The sequence below is a fragment of the Bos mutus genome, chromosome 5, assembly GCF_027580195.1.
Source record: "Bos mutus isolate GX-2022 chromosome 5, NWIPB_WYAK_1.1, whole genome shotgun sequence".
NCBI lineage: Eukaryota > Metazoa > Chordata > Mammalia > Artiodactyla > Bovidae > Bos > Bos mutus.
Genome location: NC_091621.1, coordinates 4,074,855 through 4,098,189, shown reverse-complemented (window position 1 = coordinate 4,098,189; position 23,335 = coordinate 4,074,855). Strand labels below are relative to the sequence as shown.

At 38.8% G+C, this 23,335-nt stretch overlaps 1 protein-coding gene across 1 annotated transcript; it reads left to right on the top strand.

Annotated features, from left to right (window-relative positions):
- Positions 1 to 1,346: 1,346 nt before the first annotated feature.
- Positions 1,347 to 21,784, top strand: TMEM263 (transmembrane protein 263). The gene is made up of 3 exons (XM_070370218.1): positions 1,347 to 1,574; positions 15,828 to 15,897; positions 18,509 to 21,784. The coding sequence occupies exons 2-3, from the start codon at positions 15,834 to 15,836 to the stop codon at positions 18,793 to 18,795; spliced, it is 351 nt and encodes a 116-aa protein (XP_070226319.1). The 5' UTR covers positions 1,347 to 1,574; positions 15,828 to 15,833; the 3' UTR covers positions 18,796 to 21,784.
- Positions 21,785 to 23,335: the final 1,551 nt, after the last annotated feature.

Sequence of the window (23,335 nt, the reverse complement as noted above, 5' to 3'; positions counted from 1 at the left end):
CACCATCTCTTTTCTCTCTCGAAAAACCCCTGATGGACTTACTGTCATCATCATTACATAGGTGTGGAAAGAGGAAAGGAAAAGTTAAATAGATACCGTTTATCCAGTTCGGTACCCTTTCCTCCTGATAACCATCCGTGCGGTGGATGTCACGACCCTCACTGTGCAGCGCAGAGACGCCTCACCTGATCAGGAGCTTAGGTGCAGATTCTGTCCTCTCACTGCTACCCTCAACACCTTCCAGAACAGCGAGCAGGGCCTCAGCCAGAGCCGGGAGACCTCAAGGGGCGCCGCGCCAGGTGGCAGGTGGCGAGAGAGGGGCGCGAAGCCGGGTGTTCTAATTTTCAACTCACTTCCCTGGTGGCTCAGCCGGTAAAGCGCCCGCCTACAATGCGGGAGACCAGGGTGTTCAATCCCTGGGTTGGGAAGATCTCCTGGAGAAGGAAATGGCAACCCACTCCCAATATTCTTGCCTGGAAAATCCCGCTGGAAAATCCCATGAACGGAGGAGCCTGGTAGACTACAGTCCATGGGGTCACAGAGTCGGACACGACTGAGCGACTTCACTTTCACTTTTCTCTCTTCATTACTGAACACCCACTCTCTCCTGCCAATTTCCAGCTTCTGGCGAGCCCTCGGCAATGCGGTAGGTGGTGGGTGACCGCGGCGAAGCCGAGTTCTCTCATGATCAATTCTAGGGGCAGAGGAGATTTCAAATAAAAATAACAAAAATAGTGACAATAATAAATGAGCAATGTTTCTCAACAACAAAAAATAATAAACGAGCAGCGTCTCTGTCCCCTGTCACCTGTAAATAGAGGCTCACAGGGAGCCCCAAGGTGAACGGCTGAGAGCAGGCCCAGCTCACTCACTCTCCTGAGGGAAAGCAGGTAAGGGGACGTCGAGGCCCCGGGCGAAGGACTGGAGAAACTGGCAACCGTCCCATATTCCCTAGGGCGAAGGTTCGGAATTCACAACGACCGTTATCCGTGGCGGAACTGAAGTTTCGCAGGGCCGCAGGCGTTGGCAGTAGGGCCGCAGGGCCGCCGACTACACGTTCCTAGCGCTCCGCGCCCCTCGCCCGATCTGATTGGACGGCAGCGGGGAAGGGGGCGGGAGGACCAGGGGGAAGCGCGCGGAGACCAGCCGGGGGTTCTCGCGGTTGCACCCAGCGGGCGAAGGGGCGGGAGTAGGCTTGAAGCTGAGGAGCGGCGCGCGTGCGCACGTCGGGAGGCGACCAGCTGGGGGCTGCTGGGAGGGCTGGGCAGTTCGAGCAGCGGGTGGGCGTGTGCCCGGTGGGCGCGGGAGGGGCCCCGGGTGCGCGTGCGCTTTGGAGCGCGAGCCGTAGGAGGAGGCGGGAGCTGAGGAGGCGGTGGAGGGGGCGGGTCGCGTCCGGCGCCACGTCCGCAGCCAGAGGCCGCCGTCGCAAACCGTGTCTTCTGGCTCCACAGCCGGAGGAGGCGTCTGCGGAGCCCGCGACTGCCCGAGGCTGTGCCCGCCGCTCAGGCCGCCTCGCCCTTCCTCGGTGCTGCCCGCTCCTTCTCCCGGCCCCGGCGCCGGCCCCCGACCCAGCGGTAAGTCGGTCAGGGAGGGTAGGGGGCGCCGTTCCGGCTTCCTGCGCTCCTCTCTGTTGCCTTTTTCCGTTAGCTTTTCTGCACTTCACTGCCTCCCTCCCCAGGCTTGGCTGCCCGGAGCCTTTTTGGTGGTGGTGGTGGCGGGGGGGTTGCTGAACGGGGAAGGGGGAGGGGCGGGACCGTGTTGCGGGCGGGTGGAGGTTAGCTGGCGGGGTTACCCCCCCTTTACTCGTTTCTGACTCCCCCGCCGTGGTTTGAGATTGGGACCCTCATTGGACGCTTCCTCTTGACTTCTTACCTCCTGGGGTGTCAGGCCGGAAAAATGGGGGTGGGTGGGAGGATGTCAGCAGCCTGGGAGAGGAGAGGGATGCGGCAGGGGGGGCTGCGTGCTTCCCCGCCCCGCTCACTCCTAACCTGTTGATAAACTGTTCTCTTGGGTTCAACCACACGAGCCTTGGTCCCCAGTGGACATTCCCAGTGCCCTTCCCAGGTAGCTCTACCACCACGCCTAACCTGAGCTTGAAAGTGAAGCGATGGACGGAGGTGCTGACGGCCCCGGGGGGTGACTGGGGACCGCTGGAGCACCCATGAGGGCCATCAGTGCCTCCTGAGTCTACATAAAAACCGTGCCTGCTATGCACACGCACCTCAAGACTGATCCCCAAGCTCCCACCTATGATCAGTTCCTCTCTCCTGTATTTAGCAGATCGCCTCTTGTATGTTAGAAGACAGAAATTCTGGAACTCTGTGGGAGTGGGGTTTGCTGGGTGTACAACGTGGAGCAGAGGGAGGAGGTGCTGAGCTCAGCCTCAGCCAGGGCTCCTTCAGGGTCATTTTCTGCCTCTCCTGCCACGTCACTCCCTCTGCTAAAGGAAAAAAAAAAAAAAAAAAAGGACTTGCTAGTGCCCAAAGGGATGGAAGGGGGAGGGTGGCGGGGCGGGGGAAGGGGCCATTGGGAAAGGTTTAGAAACACCCAGGGAAGGAGGAGAGTTTATTTGATTTATTCTACCCTTGTGAACACTTATGCTAAATTCAAATGAAAACACTTTATTTACTATCTGTGATTATTTGCTGTTTGTTGTTGAACCTTTAAAACTGGTGTGGGTGCTCTAAAGAGTTCCCCAGGAGTATTGATATAACATCAACAGGTATATGTCTGGGTGTGTGTACCCATGTCTGTTTTCTTAAAGCAAGAAGGAAGTAACTTTTAATAAACCTACATGCATCCTGTTTTGATTTTTTTCACTTTCATTTCTTTAGTCTTTGTTATAACGTACACTAGAAAGCAAGTGCAGGAAAAATATGTCATTACGTAGAGAACATTGTTAGATCTTGTGTGTGTGGTTCTTTTTTAACTCCAGGAAAATCTTTACCTTTTTCTTGTTTTAGTCATTGAATTGTTGTTGTTATGCTACTTCCTGAAGGTACCTTGCTGGATTATACATAAACACCCTGAAAGGAGGGCTTTGACATGCTTGTTCAGAATAAACCTTCAGTGTCTAACACAGTGTCTGACACATTAGCAGGGACACAGATATCTGTTGAACTAGTGAAGTATAATTTAGTGAAAATGACTGGCATGCTGGTTATTTGGTTTGATAGGTTATTGTAATTCTGGTTAATGTTTCATTTAAGAGCAACACTTAAAAAATGCCATTTTGATACTGTCGGTTGTTACTGTCACTGGCAAGTTTTACTGGCAGATTTCTTTTTCTTTCCTGACACATTCAGTGCATTTCCTGCAGTTCACTTGCTGTTGATTTAATGGGCAGGGATCATTTTTAAAAGGAGCCTGTTGAGAGCTGGTTAACTAGAGAAGCCTAAAAACAGTAAGCTGGTGTTTTAATATACACTGTTTGTTGGTGTATGTGGGCTAAAGCTCTGTATAAATATATATTTTAAACTCCTTGTAGTTATTTGGCAAAGAAGCTAAAGCATAGGAGTGAGAACGTGGCAAAGTTTCTATATATATTAAAATATGTAGAATAATTTAGCTAATTGATTTATAGTCTTTTTCTTATAGGGAAATTAGCACTTACTGTTTAGTAAGAAATTTTTGAAGTGTCTTTGAAGGTAAACTGTCGTGCACTGTATTTTGTAGTTGTGCTTCATGTACAATGTGTTAGTACTCTTTAACTTCCCTTGGTACACAGGGGTGTTGAGCCTTAGGCACGTTTGAGTACTATTTTCAGATTTTCTTTTCATTATTAACAAGAATTTTATATATATTACAGACATCTGTAAACAACACTGATTTGTTTTCTTTTAAAAAAGGGAGGGGGTTCATAGAGGCATTTGTTTACTTATTCCTATTATTGGAAGAAATTACCCTCTAGAGAATAGTGTTGTTATAAATCCTTGCTCAATGTATTTGCCAGCTGTTATATCTATGATATTGTTGTACTGGACAAGAATTATTTCTCCCAGGCTTAAAATGCTTAAAGAACTGCTGATGAATTGCAGTCTACAGTAAAGGACTCTTTCACATTTCAGAGTTTCTTAAAAAAACATACTTATGACCAGTTTTAGCTGGTACTATATACTCACATGTCAGGACCACATGGTAAAACTGATATATGTCCTTAGAGGAAGTTAAATTATTTGTCCTGATCTAAAGGCTGTTTTCTGTCTTTATTGCCTTTCTTAGGAAAGTACATTTTTTAAAAAGAAATTTGTGTGCATTATGAGTTCCCATAGAGCAGCCTTTTTTTGGTTTTTGAATGAAACTAAATAAATGATGGTAAAGTATATAACCACTGGATTGTAAACTCTGACTTAGACTAGTCCTCTGTGTGTTTAATCACACTCACACTGAAACCTTGAGTGCCTAGCAGGGTACCTGGCACATAGCAGGGACCCAAGTATATGTTGAATTTAGGGCTGATGGTTTGCATAGAATTTAACAATGTTGTTTAAGGGTAACATTTTAAAATGGTCTTTTCAATACTTTCATTGTCAGTTATTTGTCTTCATGTGTATACTTTAAAATTTTATTAAGTAGATTATTTACCTCTTCCAGTTTTAGAATATTAGGGGTGTATTTGTCTTCACAATTCCATATTTAAGAGATAAAAGTATAATGATGATAATGACCAGGATGGTAATATAAAAAGTATTTCTCCTAGTGATGAAGTGATAATATCCATGAAGAGGTAATACCACCAGAAGTTTGGCACATATATGTGTGTAGAAGTTGGGAATGGTTTATGTGAGTAAAAAGTAAAGATGGTATTACAGATAGTTAAGGATTTTAGCAAAAATACCTTTATAAGGAAAATTGGTGTCTTGGATTCAGAAAAATATATTCCATGTACTTAAATATACTTAAAAAGCTTTTACACAATTTTTACTACCCTAAAGTGTTCTGTAGGAATTTTAATACTATATACTTGCTGTTAATATGAGTGACGTACAAGAAATGTAGACATTAAAATATATATATATACAAAACAAAAATCAATCTTTGTGGCCTCTTAGGGCTGCCGTCTGTGGGGTCGCACAGAGTCGGACGCAATGGAAGCGACTTAGCAGCAGCAGCAGCGGCAGGGCTTTCAAAGTTAAGTTGTGTCAGACTAGATAGCCAGGTTCTGGCCTGCACAACTCTAGACTTTGTATTGTTTATTGATAATCCTGTTTGTAACTATTGGTAACACTAGTAAATGTAAGTGTAAATGTGATTTAAGAATGGGGTAAACTCAGGGGAGGTGGTAAAAGAGCTGGTAAATTATACTCTGAAGATCCTGATGCTGGGAAAGATTGAAGGCAAAAGGAGAAGGTGGCAGCAGAGGATGAGTTGGACACAACTTAGTGACTAAACAACAACATACCCTAAAAGAAGCTCCAGGCAAGAATGACATTTATTGAACGTCTGGTTATCTTAAAAAATTCCCAAACACTTTTAACTTTTTAGTGTATATTTAAAAATAAAACTATTTTGAATTACTGTGTAGTAGAATTTATGCATTATTATCTCTCCTGTGGTTCTTGAAGCCCCTGGCATCCCATTGCCTATTCTTCAAGAGGTACATTTGAAGAGCATGAATCCAGCTGAAAGTGTTTTTTAAAAAAAACCAGAAATTTGGATCATGTATTGGTATGCATATTTTCTTATGATGCTTAAAGACAGTGTGGATACAAATTATATTTTTATTCCATTTATTCCACAAATACTGTGTTTTGGCTTACAACCAAAATATGTACTATAAGATAGTAAGAATTATAAATAAGATTTTCAAATTGCAAATCAGGGAAAAGAGCTATAAGAGTGGAGGTCTTGGTGTGCTGTCAGGACTGGGGTGGGGGAAGGGAAGGGAACAAAACCATGAATAAAACTCAATGATGTCATTTTCTTCAAGTCAGCATTTTGTGATTCAGGAACATTGCTTTTTAGATGATCAACTTGATTTAAGGATAAAAACCTATTAGTTACAATAACTATATAGATGAACTGTGTCAGCTTTAAAAATATCCTTTGTGAATATCACTGATTTCTAAGACTTAAAAATATAATTTTCTTTAATTACAAAATCAATACATGTTTATGGTAGAAAATTAAAATATAGATGTTAAGTGTATATATTTCTCTCTCTACAGGAATACTATGTATCTCTCCCTCCTCACCATATATGTAATTTCTGTCCCCTAGTGGCAATCTTTGTTAGCACTTGGGGGCTTCCCAGGTGGCGCTAGTGGTAAAGAACCCACCTGTCAATGCAGGAGATGCAAGAAATGCAGGTTTGATCCCTGGGTCAGGAAGATCCCCTGGAGGAGGACATGACAACCCCATTCTAGTATTCTTGCCTGGAGAATCTCATGGACAGAGGAACCTGGCAGGCTACAGTCCATAGGGTTGCAAAGAGTCGGACACGACTGAAGCAACTTAGTGTGCATATTTACCTTTAGTCTTTTATGTGCACTTGAAAAAAATAGTATCATGTGATATATGCCTTTTATATCCTCTAAGTAGAACATCAACAGTCCCTCATAGTATTTGATCTTCATAAATGATTTTAATGTCTACATTGTATATGTCTTTAGGAAGCTTATAAATTCATCTCTTGCTATCCATGAGACTCTACTCATTTGACTATCTTTAGGTATATTTTGTTTTTGCTGGCTTCTCTTTTGCTCACTTCTTAAATATGAACAGTCCAATTAAGCTTTATCAATCTACTGTCTTACTGCACTTTTCCTTAATCACACCACTTACCCCATGCAACTTCAGTTGTCACTTCAGACCATTCTTAGGACCTCAGTTCTAACTCAGACTTCATGCTAAGTTTCAGGCCCTTTAAGTCCAATTGACTGCTAAATGTCTCCTGAAGAGGCTGCTAAATGTCTCTCATCTGAAGGTAAAATAGCTGTTCAGGAACTGAACAGCTGAAGGTAAAATAGCTATTCAGGAACAGGTCATAGTCAACAGTCAGTGTACACTTAATTAAAGGGGAGATCTCATGGTAAGTGTTCTTATTGCAATAAAATAAACTAAAATAAATAAAATAAATTAAAATAAAATAAAAAAATCCATCTTTCTCAGCATTCGTTTCCTCTTTCCTGTCCCGTCTTCATCATTTCTATTTTGTTTCTCACACTAGAAATTTTATATCCTATATTCTCCTTCTGTCTTATATTAATACCCAAGTTATGTTCTACTTCACACAAAAATTCAAGTATTTGAGTGTCCACTTAATCAGGCATTGATTAAGGCTCTGGGAATGAAGCAGTGACAAAACCAAGCTTTGTTACAATAGAGCTTTCATTCTAATTGGGGGAGAGACAGAATAAACATGTATATCAAGCGACAGTAAAAGCAATGAAGAAAATAGAGCAGTGTTAGATGGAAATGGTAGGGAAAGGAGTTAGGAGGGTGCTAATCTGTTTTAAGGTAGTCAGGGAAGACCTCTGAGAAGGGGACGTTTGCACAGACCTGAAGGAAATAAGGAATCAAGCCATGTACATGTATTGGGGAAGAGCCTTTCAAGAAAAGATGAGCAAAGAAGCCTATGTTGTCAGGCTGGAGTGAGCAAGAAACAGAATGGTAGGAGATGATATCAGGGTATTAGATGTTGACCCTCAAAGGCGAAGGAAAGGACCCTGGATTTTATTCTGAGCAAAATAGGAAGAAGCTGGAGGGTTTTAAGCAGAGTATGACATGGCTAGACTGAAGGAAGAGCAAAGATGGAAGCTTAGAGGCCGGTTAAGAGACTTTGTGACTGTCCAAATAAGAGATTGTGATGGCTTAGTTAAAAGTGGTAGCAGAAGAGGTGATGTGTAGTAGTTGTATCTTGGACGTACTCAGGCAACAGAATTTACCAATGATTTGATGGGAATGTTAAAAAAAAAGGAAATCAAGGGTGACTCCTAGGGTTTTGGTCTAAACTTTATTTAGACAAGAACAATTGACAAGAGTTCAGACTGCTGTTCTATCTCACTAGACTATAAAGTAGCCACTTGCTGTATTTAATCTCTGTCCTTCTATCTGATCTTGCTTTAGTTAGCTTTTTAAAATACAGATCTGACAGTATTACTTGGCTGATGGCTCCTCATTGCCTGTTGGCAGGAGAGTAAAGTCACTTCATAGTATTTAGATGAATTTGCATACGTCTTTTATGCTATCATAAAATAAAACAGCTCTGATCTTTTAAAATGATGGTCTTTTTCTTTTTTAAACTACCAGGTAGATAAATGTGAAGAAGTTACATTTTGTTTGTTTTTTAAAAGGGATTCTGTATTAAGAGGAAAAGGCAAGACTTTGGGTAGGAATTTGTGGGATATATACAGAAAAGCAGAAATATATGTAGTTACTAGCATGTCTGTTTTATAACTCCAGCTAAAATATGAAAGGTGTATGTGTATATAATATCCCTGTATTTCTGTACAGGATATTCTGACATCTATTAATTACTTGATCACCCAAATGATCTCCTGGTATACAGATACTGGGTTTAGTGCTGAGTAAGGCAGACAAAGTGTCTCTCCTTTTGGAATTAACAGTTCAGTGGGGATCCCAGGTAGCTCAGTGGTAAAGAATCCACCTGCAATGCAGGAGATATGGGTTCAAGTCCGAGATCCACTGGAGAAGGAAATGGCAACCCACTCCAGTATTCTTGCCTGGGAAATCCCATGGACAGAGGAGAGTCTGGCGGGCGACAGTCCATGGGGTCACAAAGAGTCGGACAGGACTGAAGTGACTACAACAATGGGGAAGAAAGTGGCTCCAAAATAGTTATTTCTCAAGAAGGGGCACACACACTCCTGGCCATTCTGTCAGAGGAGTTTCTGCATATTTTTGTTTTCAACTGTTAAATAGTATTCTCAGAGTGAGGGTTAGAATATCTTTAATTTCTGTTTCCTGAACAGCAAAGATCTGGGAAGTTATTTGTCCTCAGCCATATAGTTTATATAGTCAAGTTGGGATTCAAATGCAAATTCTCTGATCCCAAAACTTTAAACACTGTGCTGTATAATTCTCATGATCTTAACATGACAATAAAGAAATATAAAAATGAGAATGAAAATAAATTTAACTTTCTGACTTACGAGAGTTTCAAAATGAAAGCAAATCAGTCAGGAACAACTCCTAGTAATGCATCAGCTGATACTCTTTCAGATATTTAATTGTTGTTATCAGAGATTACATATCTTTAGTGTTACTTTTAAAATCTTAAGTGTGTATGAAATACATTAAGTTGACAATGAGACTAGCATAAGATGAGGTGCGCTTGATCTGTGGTCTGAGTCAGACTTTTCATTAGAGCAACTGAAAATTACTTATTTAAGCACAGGATGTATGCTGCTGAATGCTGAGGGTGCAGTTACACACCCTTTAGGTTTTAAAGACAGTTTAAGTTGAATTAATGAAGTTAAATTACCTTTGAAAAGTCTCACTTCTCAGACTACTACCTCTAGCACCCTCATTTGCCATCAGTGTGTTTTGCCTGGCTTATTGACATATAGAAGGAAATATGAATGACTTTTTATTTGATTATCCGGTACTTAAAAGCAATAGGAGTCATAAAGGAAAAGGGAACTTCCCTGACCTTCTCTGATCACTTAACATTAATCCTGATAAACACTGCAGTACGTGTAAACCCTGAAAACCCTAGGTTGAGACTAATAGGTCTTTCTGTGCTCGTTTCTGATTGCTTGTTCTGCCCACACAGCCAGAATGGTCTTTAAAAAGGGTAACTCAGAACACATGACCTCTCTGGTCAGCTCCTTTCACTGGCTCCCCATCTCAGAGTTACGAGATAATTGCTTCTCTGGCCTGTAAGGGACTGTGTCACCCACGCCTCGTTCTTTGACCTCCTTTCCTACTGCCCTTTGCTGCAGCCCCCGCCACATTTTTCTGGCTGTTCCTTCTTCCTGTTTGTGGTAAGCTCCTACTTCAGGACCTTTGCTTTTATTGTTTTTTCTGCCTTGAGGGCACTTGACTGAAGTACCTTCTGTCCTTAGCTCCTTTGGGATATCACCACAATGAGGCCTTCAAATATTACATCCTCTTCCCTTCATCTTTTTTTTCCACAGCAGGTAACATTATCTAATACACAATATGAAACTGAAAGTTGCTCAGTCGTGTCTGACTTTTTGCCATGCCATGGACTGTAGCTCTCCAGGCTCCTCTGTCTATGGAATTCTCCAAGCGAGAATACTGGAGTGGGTAGCCACTCCCTTCTCCAGGGGATCTTCCTAATCCAGGGATTCAACCTGGTTCTCCTGCATTGCAGGCAGATTCTTCACTGTTTGAGCCACCAGTGAAGCCCCAATATACAGTATATTCTTTGCATATTTATTGTCTTTCCCACTAGACAATATGGGATGTTCATGATGGTGGAGTTTTGGTCTGTATTGATCACAGCTATATCCCATGCATAAAACATGATGCATAGTAGGTACTCAATCTGTCAGTTAATCAGCATATTAAAGTATACTGTTTTCACAATATTCTTTTTTCCTAGCTTTCTTGAGATATAATTGACATACAGCATTGTGTAAGTCTAGGTGTATGTGATGGTTTGATACACATATATTGCAAAATGTTTATCAGATTAAGGTTAGTTAACACATCCTTAACTCATATAATTACCTTTGTTGTTATTATGGTGAGAACTTTTAAAAATCTGTTAGCAACTTTCAAGCATACAATATAGTATTTTTAACTGTAGTCATCATGCTATACATTAGATCCTCAGAACTTATTCCTCTTATAATGGAAAGTTTGTACCCTTTGACCAACATGTTATTTCCCCAACTCTACACCCCCAGCCCCATGTAACCACCTTATCTTTAAGTTTGGCTTTTTTAGATTTCATATATAATTGAGATTATATACTATTTGTCTTTCTCTGACTTATTTCACTTAAAATAATATCCTCAAGGTTCATGCATGTTGTTTTGCAGATGGCAGGATTTTATAATATTCTTTAAAATCTCTATTGTATATTTACAGATTTAATAATTTAGGCTCTGTGGTTTTATGATTAGTAAATACTTATTTGACTACTGAGGTCACAACCCTAGTTTTCTGGCCAAGCAAGAAAGCTTTTAGACTAGTACTTAATCAAGTGAATATTAAAGCAAATATTTTAAGATAGTAAAGAAAATTGGGCAAAGAAAGTTTATGTTTTTCATCCCAACATAGCTTATTTTATTTCTTAGTTTTCCTTATTACTTGTACTTAGACATAATCATAGTATAATGTATTTTTAATTGTAGATTTTTAATTAGTTTGCTAGTGAACACTTCTGTTTATAAGAGCTCTGATAACAATACAAAGTAATCAAAATGCTCCTCTAAGTGATTCAGATTGGTGCTGTCATCTCTATAGAAGAATGTCATGTTTTTTTTTTTTTTGAATTGAATACACTTGTTTTATTATTTTTTTTTAATTTTATTTTTAAACTTTACAATATTGTATTAGTTTTGCCAAATATCGAAATGAATCCGCCACAGGTATACCCGCGTTCCCCATTCTGAACCCCCTCCCTCCTCCCTCCCCTACCCTCCCTCTGGGTTGTCCGAGTGCACCAGCCCCAAGCATCCAGTACCGTGCATCGAACCTGGACTGGCGACTCATTTCATACATGGTATTATACATGTTTCAATGCTATTCTCCCAAATCTCCCCACCCTCTCCCTCTCCCACAGAGACCATAAGACTGATCTATACATCGGTGTCTCTTTTGCTGTCTCGTACACAGGGTTATTGTTACCATCTTTCTAAATTCCATATATATGTGTTAGTATACTGTATTGGTGTTTTTCTTTCTGGCTTACTTCACTCTGTATAATAGGTTCCAGTTTTATCCATCTCATTAGAACCGATTCAAATGTATTCTTTTTAATGGCTGAGTAATACTCCATTGTGTATATGTACCATAGCTTTCTTATCCATTCATCTGCTGATGGGCATCTAGGTTGCTTCCATGTCCTGGCTATTATAAACAGTGCTGCGATGAACATTGGGGTACACGTGTCTCTTTCCCTTCTGGTTTCCTCAGTGTGTATGCCCAGCAGTGGGATTGCTGGATCATAAGGCAGCCTTCAGAATGGGAGAAAATAATAGCAAATGAAGCAACGGACAAACAACTAATCTCAAAAATATACAAGCAACTCCTACAGCTCAACTCCAGAAAAATAAATGACCCAATCAAAAAATGGGCCAAAGAACTAAACAGACATTTCTCCAAAGAAGACATACAGATGGCTAACAAACACATGAAAAGATGCTCAACATCACTCATTATCAGAGAAATGCAAATCAAAACCACTATGAGGTACCATTTCACGCCAGTCAGAATGGCTGCGATCCAAAAGTCTACAAGCAATAAATGCTGGAGAGGGTGTGGAGAAAAGGGAACTCTCTTACACTGTTGGTGGGAATGCAAACTAGTACAGCCACTATGGAGAACAGTGTGGAGATTCCTTAAAAAACTGGAAATAGAATGTCATGTTTTTATGAAAATTTTCAGATAGAATTTTTTTTTTAGTTCATAGTATGGTTTTTCTTTAAGTCTCTTGTGAAATAAATGATAGTTAACCAGTATTCTATAGAGAATACCAGATGTACTTCCAGAAATATAAGCTGGATTTAGAAAAGGCAGAAGAACCAAAGATCAAATTGCCAACATGTGTTGGATCATAGAGCAAAGGAGCCAGAAAAACGTCTACTTCTGCTTCATTGACTACTTTAAACCTTTGACTGTGTGGATCACTACAAACTGGAAAATTCTTAAAGAGATGGGAATACCAGACCACCTTACCAGTCTCCTGAGAAAACTCTATGTAGGTCAAGAAGCAACAGTTAAAAACTCACATGGAACAAAAGACTGGTACAAAGTTGGGAAAGGAGTCAAGGCTGTATATTGTCACCCTGCTTATTTAACTTATATGCAGAGTACATCATGTGAAATGCCAGGCTGGATGAGTCACAGGCTGGAACTCCAAAGAAGACATACAGATGGCTAACAATGAAAAGATGCTCAACATCACTCATTATCAGAGAAATGCAAATCAAAACCACTATGAGATACCATTTCACACCAGTCAGAATGGCTGCGATCCAAAAGTCTACAAATAATAAATGCTGGAGAGGGTGTGGAGAAAAGGGAACCCTCTTACACTGTTGGTGGGAATGCAAACTAGTACAGCCACTATGGAGAACAGTGTGGAGATTCCTTAAAAAACTGGAAATAGAACTGCCTTATGATCCAGCAATCCCACTGCTGGGCATACACACTGAGGAAACCAGAAGGGAAAGAGACATGTGTACCCCAATGTTCATCGCAGCACTGTTTATAATAGCCAGGACATGGAAACAACCTAGATGTCCATCAGCAGATGAATGGATAAGAAAGCTGTGGTACATATACACAATGGAGTATTACTCAGCCATTAAAAAGAATACATTTGAATCGGTTCTAATGAGGTGGATGAAACTGGAGCCTATTATACAGAGTGAAGTAAGCCAGAAGGACAAACACCAATACAGTATACTAACGCATATATATGGAATTTAGAAAGATGGTAACGATAACCCTGTATACGAGACAGCAAAAGAGACACTGATGTATAGAACAGGCTTATGGACTCTGTGGGAGAGGGAGAGGGTGGGAAGATCTGGGAGAATGGCATTGAAACATGTGAAATGTCATGTATGAAACGAGATGCCAGTCCAGGTTCAATGCACGATGCTGGATGCTTGGGGCTGGTGCACTGGGACGACCCAGAGGGATGGTATGGGGAGGGAGGAGGGAGGAGGGTTCAGGATGGGGAACACATGTATAATTTTTTAAATTAAAATTGAAAAAAAAAAAAAGCTCATTAACATTCAAAAAAAATTAAAAAAAAAAAAAGAGATAATGAGTCAGTAAAGTTTGGGGTCTTCAAGTTTATGTGGCTTCTTGGTACCCACGAGGGAACATTTGGGATTATTAAAAAAAAAAAAAAAAAAATTCTGGGAGAGATATAAATAACCTCAGATATGCAGAAGTGAAGAGGAACTAGAGCGCCTCTTAATGAGGGTGAATGAGGAGAGTGAAAAAGCTGGCTTAAAACTCAACATTCAAAAAACTAAGATCATGTCATCCGGTCCCATCACTTCATGGCAAACAGATGGGGAAACAATAGAAACAGTGACAGACTTATTTTCTTGGACTCCAAAATCACTGTGGACAGTGACTGCAGCCATGAAATTAAAAGACACTTGCTCCTTGAAAGAAAAGCTATGACAAACCTAGACAGCATATTAAAAAGCAGGGACATCACTTTGTTGACAAATGTTTGCTAGTTAAGGCTATAGTTTTTCCACTAGTCATGTATGGATATGAGAAATGAACCATAAAGAAGGCTGAGAGCTGAAGGATGATGGATGCTTTTGAACTGTGGTGTTGGAGGAGACTCTTGAGAGTCCTTTGGACATCAAAGAGACCAAACCAGTCAATCCTAAAAGAAATCAACCCTAAATATTCATTGGAAGGACTGATGCTGAAGCTGAAGCTCCAGTACTTTGGCCACCTGATGGGAAGAGCTGACTCACTGGAAAAGACTTTGATACTGGGAAAGAGGGCAGGAGGAGAAGGGGTACTAGAGAATGAGATGATTAGATGGCATCATCAATTCAATGGACATGAGTTTGAGCAAACTCTGGGAGATACTGAGGGACTGTGAAGCCTGGCATGTGGCAGTCTATGAGGCTGTAGAGTCAGACACGACTTGGCAACTAAACATAGATGTTTCTTTAGGTCTGTTGTGAAATAAAATATTCTTTTTTTTTTTGGTATGCATTGTGTAAGATTTATTATTAAGATTTATTGTCTACATAAGTAATAGAAACATCATCTCAAAAAATTAACAGTAATGTGATGAAATTATCTAGCATTCAGTCCATATTAAACTTTCCCTAGTTTTTCCAAGAATGTCTTTTATGGCTAATATTTGTCCCTCACCTTGAACAAATATCCAGTTGAAGTTTATGTATTACGATGAAAAGTGTTCAATTTTCTTAGTGTCTTTCTGTGCAAGAAGTAATCATTATCCTATTTACCTGTCAGGTCTGTACTTTTATATTTATGCTGTATATGTTATATATGTAAAATAATTATAATGTTTTTAAAATTTTACTTAAGTGGTATTATAATGTGTGTATTATTCAATGGTTTTCTACTTTATTTATTTATTATTTTTTTGGGGGTGGGAGGGGGTTCAAGATGGGGAACCCATGTACACCTGTGGCAGATTCATGTTAATGTATGGCAAAACCAATACAATATTGTAATTAGCGTCTAATTAAAATAAATAAATTAATTTTTTTAATGAAATATTCTGTAGGAGAAAGCACTTAACATTTTTGTCTGCTGACTCCCACATTTCAACTTTATTTCAATTAGTAATTTTCAATTTAAGTTGAAGCTGTAGTACAACATAGAGCCTGTATTGTGCCTGCCAATCTTTGCTTGATTTAAAATGTGTTTTCAACTAGTAATTTTAAGTATTTCTCAACACCACAAAGTAGGAGACAAGGTGAAGTAGTCTTGTTATAGGTGTTTTAAAATGTTGTTTATCAGGAGTTCCCTGGTTGGTGGTTAGGATTCTGTGCTTTCATTGTCATGATCTCGGTTTAATGCCTGGCCACATAGCTTGGCCAAAATAATAATAAGTAAAATGTTGTTTATCAACTTAATAAAGTTGATTAAGTGTTAATAAGCATATGATGAGTAGTTTCAGAGGTTGAAATGGAAATGTGTGTGTTTTTTAGGTGATCATGAATCAGACAGATAAAAATCAACAAGAAATCCCATCATACCTTAGCGATGAGCCACCAGAAGGTAAGTACACATCTATAACACTAAGAATGAAAAAACATCCTAGTGAATTAAAGTTCAGATTGTCTTTATTAAATTTAAGTAACAACCTGTTCTGTCAGCAAATGTGTTCCAAAAATACTTAAAACACTTTAGCTTTTAATAAGAAAGCATAGATATTATGAATAGGGACACTATGTAACTGTTTTATTGTTTAAGATCTATTTTTCTGCTACTCTTTTATTCTAAGACCATTTCACAAGTAGAGTATCCTTTCATTAGTAAAGACTTGGGTGGGGTGCAGAGGAAGGATGGACTGGGTTTAGTTTTGATGTCATGAATACAAAAACTCAATTCAGGAGGCACTTGAGATTTGTTAAACTCCTGTTATTCACTGTTACAATAGGTAACTTCCTTTTTTAATACATGGTCTTGGGGTTTGCTTATTTTTTAGTTTGAAAATCGTGACATCAGGAATCATTTTATCTTTACTTCAAAAATCTCTGGAAACTAGTAACACACACCTGAATGTCCTGACTATACACAGAAACAACTAGCTGTTTTGTTTGCTTTATTTTTTAGAGACTAGAACTCTGGAGTATTGAAGAGAAAAGTTAGGGCTCAATGAGAAAGTAAATAAGGACTTGTGAGAACCATGTCAGGAAAGAGATAAAGGCTGTCCAGGAGCATGACTGTTAAGGAAGAGAACAGCCTCAGCAGTGTCTTTATATTGGCAACCTCTTAAACAAAAGTAGTCTGCAAAGTGAATAATTTATATGGTGGTAATTAAGAGCACAGTGATAACAGTATTAAAATTTGTCTGATTTGACAGAAAAATTTTCTTCATTAAATGCATGTACACCAAATTTAGCATAGAAGGATAATACTAATGAGGTATTCAGCATGAGGTTTTTATGTTTTATCCTCAAGATTCCTGCCCCCCCCCCCCTGCTTTTCCTAGTGTTACTAACCTTGGATTACAAAGGAATTACCACTTATGTAATTCTTTCCATCATAATTTTATAATTAATATATTCAAATGCTTATCTGTGTCTTAAGTCTCTTATTTAGCTATTTTAAAATTTATATTAACTATGCTTATTACTCAGTTTCAATTAAAAAATTGGTTTTATAAATTTAACTATTGCTGTATCTTTATAAGTGAGCTATTTTGACTAAGCACTGAGGCTTTCTTCCTTGTGAAATGATGTAAACTGTCCAAACAATAAGAAGAAAATGTTACTCAAGGTAAATTTGTGCCTTGCGTATTTAAGGAAACTCTATTTTCAGAATCGTTTCTCTTTTAAATATTGTTGGTTTCCCAGAGTTATCTAACCACGATTTAGTAGCTTTGGTGGTCTTAGTTGAACCTATTTATCCATGAATTTACCTTTCTTGTGTGAGATTATACCTTTTTAGTGGTTATAGCCTGACTTATATAGTTACCAAGTATTTTTTCATGAAGTTAAAAAAAAATAAAAACAACATTGCTCATGTGTTGTTGCTGCCTGAGTCACTAGATTATGAAGGAGAAAAGATCTCTGTGCGTTTGAGGGTGCCAGAAGCGAATTTTTATGAAGTCTTCCTGCTAGTCATTTTATGCTGGAGTTTGGGTTACATGCCAGTTTGAGTGCCTCTATTAAACAAACAGAAAAAACTCATGACAGTAAATCTGAATTTCTCATATTGATGTTCCTTTTCTGGGAGTATATGAAGAGTATGTTGAAGTATTTTACTATGAAGAGAATTCAGCAGGCCCATGTAACACATTTTTTGAAAAATATATAACTATTTTCCAAAAAAAGAAAAATAACATCGTGAGCAGAATGACAGTTTGTTTGTGGCAGTGCCATGGCTCACAGGATTTTAGTTCCCCAACGAGGGAATGAACCCGGGCCTTTGGCATTGAAAGGGTGCGGTCCTAACCACTGAACCACCAGAGAATTCCTGACATTGTTTTAATATTTTTGCAAATCTCTTTAATATTTGGATTAATAGAAGAGAGCTAGATTCTCATAGTTGCTTCTGTGTTTAGTCTGTTGTGTTACTGCACATCATTTAGTTTCTGGAAAATCCTGTTGTAGACTGGTGACAGAATGAAAGTGAAAAGACATGTTAATATTGATGTTTTAGTATTACCATGAAAGCAGTTTGTAACCCCTTAAATAGTCCTGGGGATACTCAGGGGTTCCAGACCACATCTTGAGAACCAGTGCTTTAAATGTAAGGAAGCTTTTTTCAATAATGACTGAATTCTATCAAGGATATAAAGGCTAAATATATTTTTTTCCATGCTCCTTTTAGGATATAAAACAAAGCTTTTTAAAAAATTAACAGCAACAAAACTGTAAATCCAGGAAACACTTAAAATAGTTTTCTATTTTATGAAAGGTGTCAAGTCTTTAAAGTATTTCTTCTCATAGATACTAAGACTTAGCATTGGACCAAGATGTTTTAAAACATGTACAATTATACCCTTGAGGGAATAGCTCTTCATGTCTTGATCAGATTTGTGTTTATTTGGTTGACCTTATCAATACAATCTCCTGATTGTTAGGAAGTCTTAGGCTACTCAGTGATTTGTACTGTTTTTATAAAGACTAAGATTTGACTGTCTTATATTTTCTCTCACTAGGTTCAATGAAAGATCACCCACAACAGCAACCAGGCATGCTGTCCCGTGTGACTGGGGGTATCTTCAGTGTTACAAAGGGAGCTGTTGGTGCCACCATTGGTGGCGTGGCTTGGATTGGTGGAAAGAGTCTGGAGGTGACCAAAACAGCTGTTACAACTGTGCCTTCCATGGGAATAGGGCTGGTGAAAGGGGGCGTGTCTGCTGTGGCTGGAGGTGTTACAGCTGTCGGGTCTGCTGTTGTAAACAAAGTGCCCTTAACAGGAAAGAAAAAAGACAAATCTGACTAAAATATGGAGATACACTTGTTCTCCACAGCATTATGATGCCAGTGGCATTGAATTGCTAAATTATGGACTACAACCAAGTCACCGGTTTTGGACGTTTATCTTCTAACTGCTGTGTTGAAAGTATTGATGACTGACTGACTGGCATTTGTCTAAAAAGAAGAGACCAATACTAGCACAGTGTATGAAGGTTTCTCATACTTAAATTCCAGCTTTTTATCTGGTAAAATGTTACACTTACTCAGTTGTAACTGAAGATATGGTGTATTTGAATATTTACTATATAAGTCTTTCAGTTTAACTAAAAATGTGAAAGTTGAATTTAGTGGATGATCTTTACAGTTCCATATGTATAATGTGCCAGGTAACTCATCTGCCCCTTAAGAAGGGAACCTTGAACTACATAAACTGTACCTTTGATGTGCCTAATAGTTTCAGATGTTTTAGTTTTTTTTTAATAACCATAGTTGATTAGACCAAGAGGCATTCTTTCATTATTTAAGATGGTAAAAGTAGCAGGAACTAGAGAAGGTTAAAAGATTCATGGTTTTGTGAGTATTAACCATCTTGTATTAGACATGCATTATATTAATTTAATCATTGATGCCTTACAAAAGAAAACATCTTTTCTAATACCCTGAATATGTGCAGTTCTTAGGATTATTATTATATATGGATTCTTTCAAAAGTTGTTTGTGAAATTAGTTTTCCCTCAAGAATCTCAGGATTAGTGGGGTAAAGGCATTTCTTGCTCTCAGCAGATAAGATAGTGCTTGTTAACTGTCAGTAGTTACACCAAATTGTACACTTCAACCTGGGCTCATGCTCCATCATTAATAAACCTTACAGTGCCTAAGGAACATTTCTTTGCTGGTCAGAAGCTATGTTAAAAGAGTTTCATATTAAGGAGGAACACATAAATCATTTTAAGTTCTTAAGAATTATCTGAAGCATCCAAGATACAAAAAGAATTCTTCACACCTATTTTGTCTCACGTGCTTACATACTCAGTTGTGCCCAACTCTTTGTGACTCCATGGACTGTAACCTATCAAGTTCCTTTGTCCATGGAATTTTTCAGGCAAGAATACTGGAGTGGGTTGTGATTTCCTACTCCAGGGGATCTTCCCAATGCAGGGATCAAACCCGTGTCTCCTGCTTGGCAGATGGATTCTTAACCACTTGTGCCACCGGGGAAGCCCCATTTTGTCTCAAGGATGGCTTAAATTATTAGCAGTACCCCTTTTAAAAAACACAGTACAAGCAACTATGGATATGTGACTTGAATGGAATGGGCTCCATAGATTAGTTCTGAAGATTAAGGATATTGATAAGTGCTATCAATGTTTGACAGGCTTTTAAAATGTTATCTTACAGTCCTTTAAAGCAGCAGTAGACTTTGTATCATTTTCCAAGTCAACTTCAGGCAGGGAATTGAATTTTTTGGTTACGGATGATAAGCGTGTCATATCTTAATAACGTCTTGTCAGGTCTCGTTCATTCTAAAAGAATATGACTTAGCTAGAATTCATTTTTGTTTCATGTTCAATTTCATAAAAATTTTAAAGTGGAATATATATTTGGCATATCTCTTAACTAAGGGTTTAATCCAAGTTTGCAAAATCTTAATTTTCTTTAACTTAAGTTTGGAAATTTGCTACCATTCTGCACTTTTTTTTTTTTTAAATGAGCGAGGGGAAGAAAGGAGGTGATACTCTGAAGTCAGTAAGTCAAAATAGCACTCCTGAGAACTTAAATCACTCCAACACCCAACGCTTAAGTGTTTGTTTGCAAACCCCTAAGAGTTTTACATTAATAATGTGGATCAACAAAAGGATAAGAACAAAACTTTTAAAAGCTTTTATAAATACCAACAGGGGTTTATGCAAATCCAGTTTCCCGAACCTTTCTACGATATACAAATCTGGAAAGTCATTAAGGAGTTAATGAGAAATTAAATTGGCATTTATTTCATCCAGTATGATTTATCTGTTGGTATAAAGAAAGAAAGTGAAGTCGCTCAGTGGTGTCTGACTCTTTGCGACCCCATGGACTGTAGCCTACCAGGCTCCTCTGTCGATGGGATTTTCCAGGCAAGAATACTGGGAGTGGGTTGCCATTTCCTTCTCCAGGAGATCTTCCTGACCCAGGGATTGATCCCAGGTCTCCCGCATTGTAGGCAGACGTTTTACCGTCTGAGCCACCAGGGAAGTATCTGTTGGTATACTGTGATCAAATATAATTAGAAACAGGATTCAAAAAAAAACTCTGAAATTAATAAACACTAAATGATCTAAATAATGGTATTGGAGAACTTTTTCCTGTTATTTGAAATTATTGCTTTGTTGCTAGTTTATATTTCTAAATTATCTTTATAGGCTCTGCTGTGCTTTGTACCTGAATTTCTACATATAGACTTTAGTTTACCGTATGCTTGAATATTTATTTTCAACTTCGCTTGTCTTTAAAATTGCTTGAGAAAAAATGGTTGTAATTAATTTCTGCTACAGAAAAGCCACCTGGTACATTTTATCTCATCAAGCTTGTTTTAAATTTTAAACTTATAACTTTGTTCAGGAGAGGCTTTGCAATGATAGCAGAGAACTTGTACAAATGAACAGTTAGTTGTAGAGGTCTTGTTGAAATGAACTTGCCATTTGATATGTAAAGCTGTACACTTGAGTCTTTTTCAGTTTATTTTTGTAGACTAGCAGTTTGACCTGTTGAACAGTACTGGCTAACTTCAAGAAACTGAGGTTGTTGTATACACCTGGAGGCATCTGTTATTCAGCTTATCTTTTGAGTGGGTATTTGGCACAATGAGGATAAACTTGTGTGACCCACCAGAATGACTGATCTAATAATGTTGACATGAATCCTGTACTTAGTGAAATGTCAGATGAAAATTATTGATGATTGAGTAAATTTTTTGTGTTAAAGAAATGGGAAAAGAATACATGAATCTGTTTAATAAAGCACTATGATCTGCAAAAGATGAACTGTTTTATAAAGATCTAAGGAAATAAAGGGAATTTTAAAACAGGGTATTCTTAAAAATTTAGTTACATAGCAAATCAGAAAGTACTGTAGCCAGTTTTTAAATTTTTTGATACTAATGCACAAACATGACATAACATCTCCAAATATGAATTCTGATGCCAACAATCAAATCCATATATATTTTAAACAACTCTAATAAATATTAAAAATGCAGATTTCTAGGTTTAACAGCAACTTGCTGAATCTTTGCAGGGTGGAATTCAAGACTGCAGTTTAACAACCTCTGCAGGTAGTTCTTGTGCACTCTAAACTTCGGGAATTGATGCAGGAATTATAAAATAGGGAGGGCACTTCTATGTCCTAAGCAGATGTGGAACCAACTTAAGACTGCTTACTGGCCAGAAATGACTCAAAAGGGAAGGAAACCAACTGGAAGAAGGAAGAAAACTGATACTTACTGGGCACCTACTTACCTATCAGGCCTGGTCCATAAATTCTCTTATTTAATCAGTATGAGGCCCTTAGGAGGAAAGTATCTGTATTCCATTTGTACAAATATGGAACAAGCTAACCTCCAATGTTAGCTGAGTTTCCCATAACGCTTGAATTAGTGTCAGTCACAACGTCTCCGGCATATGTCCAGAAACAGAGGGCACTGCTCAATAACTGGTCCTTCATTCTGCTGCTGTAGTGCTGCCTGTATGCTTGGTTTACCAAGCTGTGTGATTTGAGCTCACTTCAAATCTTCTGGGTGATCATATTTATTTGGCAGCTAATTGCATTCCGCCACAGAAATGAATTTATACATAAATTGTTTAAAGGGAATAATGTAATTTGTTGTTAGAGCCTTTTTTTCCACAGAGGAAATGAAATTTTGACTCTAGTGTTTTATGTAAGGGTATCTCCCCCTGCTATGTTGTTGATTTTGAGTATCTAAAATTTTACTTGTAGGAAGATCTGGGTTAAGAATGCAAGAATGGAAAAAAGCAGAGGTTCACGGGCTAAAAAGTAATGGACTAGGATTTGGTCTAAAGGAAGATAAAGCTGGTATACTGCATGTTTGACCATGAATGTGGATTTTTTTAAAACTTTTCTAGTTAGACTAAGCTACAAATGTATTTTTATAACCACAACTGCCTCTGGTTTGCTAGTGTACTGACAAAAGTTTTTATTTATTTAATTGAAGGATAACTGTCTTATAATATTGCATTGGTTTTTACACAAAGCTTTTTACATTAATGGCCACAAAGCACACAAGGCTACTCAACTCTGCTAAACTTTCTTAGTTTGTTCACTTCCCTACTCCTCAAAATGACTTTCATTCCCCTGCTTCCTACCCCTCCTGCTGTACTCGCTTTCTCCTATTCTAAATCTGTAAAAAGAGGCAACCAGACAGCAACTCTTCTGCCTCTCACAATGCACACTCCTCCAACCTGCCTGCATGTGTTCCCAATGCTCTGTGGGCTGGGCATGGGCCAGAACAAATGTCTCTGCTCTTATCCAAAGTAAAGCCCACTTTCACTTCCTCAAGGACTTTAATCCTT